The sequence below is a fragment of the Nicotiana tabacum genome, chromosome 18 (genome assembly GCF_000715075.1).
Source record: "Nicotiana tabacum cultivar K326 chromosome 18, ASM71507v2, whole genome shotgun sequence".
NCBI classification, from domain to species: Eukaryota; Viridiplantae; Streptophyta; class Magnoliopsida; order Solanales; family Solanaceae; genus Nicotiana; species Nicotiana tabacum.
In genome coordinates this window covers 96465130-96470515 of record NC_134097.1, presented here as the reverse complement: position 1 = coordinate 96470515, position 5386 = coordinate 96465130, and the positions used below count along the sequence as shown (strand labels likewise).

Here is a 5386-nt window from a genome sequence, read left to right as displayed (position 1 = left end):
AATTTTCCAACGGAAAAGTGTTTATCGGGCGAAAAGTTGTCACAACAATTCTTTGGTAAAACAAATTATCATATACCCCTTAAAAATATCCCAAAAGAAAAAAAGTTAAGTTCATAGGTATGATATGATTCAATGATATCAAGAATCATTGCTAACCATAATAATTCTTAAAATCACCGAAAAGGTCACCTAAAAACTTGACAAATAATTGATATATCTTTCACTCCTCCACTTAATACTTAACTACGATCCAAACTCATGACATGCAACTAACTCACGCACGTCTAATCCACACGTCACGTCGTTGCACTCTTACCACTATATCAAAGCCCCAAGCCGCTAAGCATAATAATTGCAGTTCAAAAAATTTACCAAAGCAATTAAATTAAGTTATTATGTGGATTAACATTCAGTTGTGCTTTATATAACTATCACCTCCTGCCTAAACATTTAATATCAGCAAATAGCACCTTCACATTTAATATCAGAAGCCGCAATATAACGCTAGGAAATGCTAAGAACGTTCAGAACCAAAAACGATCTGCAAGTAATGATCTTTGAAGAAGCTACAACGGCTCTATTCTTTCTCAAATTGACAATAAGATTTCCCAGTTCTTTAGGAAATAAGATTTCCCAGTTCTTTCAGCTACAAAAAGCGTCCAGGATGATGCACAAGCAAGCAGAAAACACTTTTGTGATTCCATGTAAAGGGAAACAGCTTGACCACCTCCACGAAGCTAGCAAAAGAAATTGTATAATCACCTAAACATGGTCATACTTCAGCAGAGAAACTGCCTGCATGATCACCTGAAGCATAATGATTGTAACTCCCGCCGCCACCACCTGTACCCCTGCCACCCCTTCCCCTATAGTTATTAAAATGGTTCCTCTGGTGGTAGTTACCAGATTGGTCGTAGTATTGACTACGGCCATTCTGGTAGGACCCTCCCCTGCCACGTCCTCCACGGCCATTGGAGTTTCCACGACGGCCACCCCCACTCCCACCACGATTACCCCTGTAGTTCTGATAAGACCTCTGGGGAACAGATTGTTGCCGATTGAAATCTGCATCCTTCAAATTATCAACACCTTCCGTCTCAGGTGCGACTTCTTCTGGTTCAGCAAATTGTTCAGACATGTTGCCACCCTGCTCCCCCTACAAAGTGTATAAAAAGAACAGATTACATATGGTGGATACAACCACTAAACTTCAATTCTCTTAGAAAGGTCAAGAATACCTGCTGCAGTTCCACATTGCTAGCGTGAATTTCGTTACTTTCAACTGCTTCAGAACTTGCAGCATCTTCCTCCTGAAAACAGTTCATGTTCACAGTTGAATGATAACATGAAGGAAAGCATGGACCACTGAACAACAATGATATCACACGAGAAGTGCTATAGACAAACTTCTATACATATTCAATTCCCTGTAAATGCACACAATGTAGTCCCTTTTCAAAGCCAGGTAAATTAAAAGCACAGATTTTAATAAGAAAACTGGATTTACACACTTCAGATGCCAAAAGTAGTGACCAGTGAAACTCACATGTCTGGGAAAAGTTCTCACGTTTTATTTTAAACAAATGTAAGTCAATATTTCTACGGCTACAAATTAAGGATAAAATATTATTGTGATACGTTAAAACGAGTAGTTTCAGTGAAAATACTAAAGACTAGCTTAGGTTGACAAGAGTCTAAGAATATAGAGCGAGAAAATGATGTAAAAAAGGTGAGGAAAGGTAGGATAACTCAGGACCCAAGGTTAATAAGTTATTCTTTTTCTACACAAAATTCTTGCTCACTCTCTCACCAGCATGTAGCTTGGCCTGCACATAAAGCGCTCAGAATTGAAGCAAAGAGGGTTCAGGATATAAAGACAAAAATCCAAGTCTATCTTTGACCAGGTTTTCAGGCTTCTTCATATTGGACTCATTGGCAATATATCAATCAAACAACCAACTATGCCTCAAACTCAAAAAAGTTGGTTTGTTGTACGAATCCTCCCATCTATTCCACTTTTTAAGGGAGCATTTCATGTCAATACTAAATACGCCTTTTAAGGAAATTAGGTGTTCTCTAAAACTGGTGACGCTATAAGTCTCACAGTTAATTCCTCCACTGGCATATAAGTCTCTAACTAGACTACAAAGACTCCTGATATAAGGTAAAATAATCTTGGTACAGAACTCAACATTAACAATATTGTTTGGTTACAGTTTCCTTTTCCGTATAAAAAGAACTTGCATAAATTATTCAGAAATCTCTGTATTATTTTACGCGGGATAGAATGTGGTATAATAATAATACGTGTATTAATAATGCAACGGATTAGATAACTAAAATCACATAAGCACTCTCATACCTTTCAAAGCTACTATATCAACCATTTTGAGCAACCCAGAACAAAGAAGTCTCTGCCTCTACTGTTCTGTATACCAGTGCCAAAAAGAGGAAGATCTATTTTTTTTCCTTTTTTGAGAATCGTGAAGCTTTATTCCTAACAGCACAAAGATTGTGCTAGAAATCTGCACAGTGAAGCAAAACACTGAAGCATAAATACGTCCCTCTCTAAAACTGTAGGGGTTCTAGTAGCTCTAACACATGTTCAGTTTGATTTAGAAGTTCCAATCTACACCAAAAATAAAGCGAAAAAATACTGTTGGCTTTGATCTTCTGAATGGAATTGTAACTGCCCTCAAAACATATACAGGTTCAACATTGGCACAAGTGAAGTTGAGCTACCTTTTTCTTTTATTTTCCTCGTTTTGGCCTTTGAATAGGGGATAGTCTTGACGGCAATTTCAGTAATGTTGGAGAAAGAGGAAAGCAAGAGGAGCTGAGAGGGAATAAAGCTTCCTCTCTGATGTTGGAGGAGGAAGCCAAGGGAATATACTTCTGGGTTTCATCTTCTAACTCCCTTGTATTGTGTAGAATTTTGGCAGAGAGGAACTAAAGCTATCAACAACGGTATTTAGAACAGCTTTATAGCAAGGGAATATACTTCTGGGTTCATCTTCTAACTCCCTTGTATTGTGTAGAATTTTGGCAGAGAGGAACTAAAGCTATCAACAACGGTATTTAGAACAGCTTTATAGCAAGGGAATATACTTCTGGGTTCATCTTCTAACTCCCTTGTATTGTGTAGAATCAAGAATGTATGAGACCCCCCCCCCCCCCCGGAATAAAATATAACAGCGGAAAAGCCTCATCACCTAACCTAGAGGCCAGGACAGTGCAAAATCTAACAAGTTAAAGACCAACAAGCCAAAACATATGAACATCTCAGTTCCTTTAAAGGAAATGGGCGATGGAGGCTTGTACTTTTGAAGTTCAGTTATTTAGCAATACGTAGAAGTGAATTGCAAGGTAAGACACCAACTTAACCAGAAGCTTCATAAGGCCTTAACAATAGCTCAGCAATTACGTTATATACAGCAACTTCAAACAAGGGATATAACAGAAATATCAATGAGTTAAATCTTTGCATTCATCCACAAAAACATAAACAAGCAAAACTCATGTGCATCCAACAATCAAACATATTATCAAGGCAAGCTTGCAAGATGTCTTTCGGACCTTAAATATAGCAATTAGTATAGATGCTTTACTCCTATAAGCATTTACCTTCTGCTCATACTGCACATTTGGTGTTTCCACTTGCAGCGGTACGTCGACAGGCACAACCTCCACATGCTCTTCTACTGGCACTGGATAAGACCCATATTTACCAGCAGCTGCATCCACTTTAACAGGGTCTACGGTAAAATATAGTGAACCAATGATCTTGTCCAGCTTTGATCTCAGCCCCGCATCTGCAAGAAAAAGGACATAACCAGTTAAAATCATCTATCAAAGACTGCCTTAAAGTCTTGACATGTCTTCCTAAAACGTAAATTTCCATAAAACAGCAACAAGTAAAATTCGTTTTTAAACCAGTTAGGGTCAAACAAGAATCTCTATATACATTCCCTGGCAAATTAAAAATGCCAATGCCAGGATAACAATAACAACAACTACTACCAGTGGCGGATGTAACTTTAGTGCTGACATGGAACATATATGTGTGTGTACAACAAAATTTCAATGAAATATTAATTTTTTGAACCCATAGTTTTAAAAGCACAGTTAGCTCATTGTTAAAATTGGCTAAACCTCAATCCCAAACAAGTGGGGCTCGCGCTAATATGCATCCTCTATATCCACTCCCGACAAAGTAAACAAACAATATTTTATCTGAGAAGAAAAAAGACACTCACAAGTAGCATCGGAATTGGGTTCGATGGGCTGATCAGACTTCGAAAGCCATAGCTTAGCATGCTCAGTACATTTCTGAAGGGCGTGCTTGTGTGACAAGGGAGAGTTAACAGGGCGTGAAACAAGCAAACCGCTAAGCATCGAAATCAAATCCAAATCTCTTTCGCCTAACAGATCCATCACGTCGTCAGTCGATTCATCCTCCGGCATACAGTCGTAGCTCAAACAACACGCCCTCTCCATAGTCCTCGTCAGCATCGTCGCTGTTAAATCACTCTGCTGCAACGACTTCACGTCAAACAGGCTACCAAAGTACAACAGATTAAGTAAATCCTCAACACATTCTCCTTTGATATTAGAATCATCAATAGGTGTATCGACAGCGGACTCTGACGGCGGAACTTGGCGTTGTTGTTCAACGGCGAGGTTGATTTCTTCAGCGACGGCTGCTGCGAGTGGCTGACGAAGCTTCTCGAGCTCGTCAATGCCGGCGAGGACAGCGGATTTGGAGCGGAAAGTTTCCTCTTGTTCTTTGTTGAGGGTTTTGCCTTTGGATAGAGATTCTTCCATTTGGACAATACGGTTGTATTTCTTGCGAAGAGCACGGAGGCGCTTGTTGATCACGCTGAGTACCGGCCCATCGGAGAGTTCTGATGCTGGTGTAGATGCCATCGGTGGTGGTTCACCGAGGAATGAGGAAGAAATGAGAAGTGCGCCGCCGTGGACGGCGACAAGGGTTTTTGGAGGGTCTGTGGAATGGAGAGGCAGAGGAGTTGAGACTGTGGAGAGGATTACCTTTCCCAATTTATAAATGAAAACATCTCCGCCTTAAAATGAGGTGAATAATAAATATATAAATTATTAGAAAAATAATCATTAAAATGCTTATGTAAGTATCCAAGGGTATTTTTAATTTTAAATTCTTTTTTATTGGAAAAATTTCACATAAGAACAACTGAGCTCCATACTTTTCAATTTTATAGCCCATATTTTAATTTATAACCAACTAGCCAAAAAATAATGGGCTAAAATTCAACATACAACTCCAATAAGTTCTCAGAATTACTATTTAATTTTTAAAAAAGATTGCTCAACCTTTTAAGTTAATTTTCGAATCAATAACTGTGACTCA

At 38.8% G+C, this 5386-nt stretch overlaps 1 protein-coding gene across 1 annotated transcript; it reads right to left on the bottom strand.

Annotated features, from left to right (window-relative positions):
- Nucleotides 1-456: 456 nt before the first annotated feature.
- Nucleotides 457-5078, bottom strand: LOC107786080 (uncharacterized). Its single transcript, XM_016607517.2, has 4 exons — nt 4257-5078; nt 3625-3812; nt 1239-1310; nt 457-1156 (listed from the first exon to the last, which is right to left on the bottom strand). Exons 1-4 carry the CDS (start codon nt 4924-4926, stop codon nt 773-775), a joined length of 1314 nt encoding a protein of 437 aa, XP_016463003.1. The 5' UTR covers nt 4927-5078; the 3' UTR covers nt 457-772.
- Between the last annotated feature and the right edge of the window lie 308 nt (nt 5079-5386).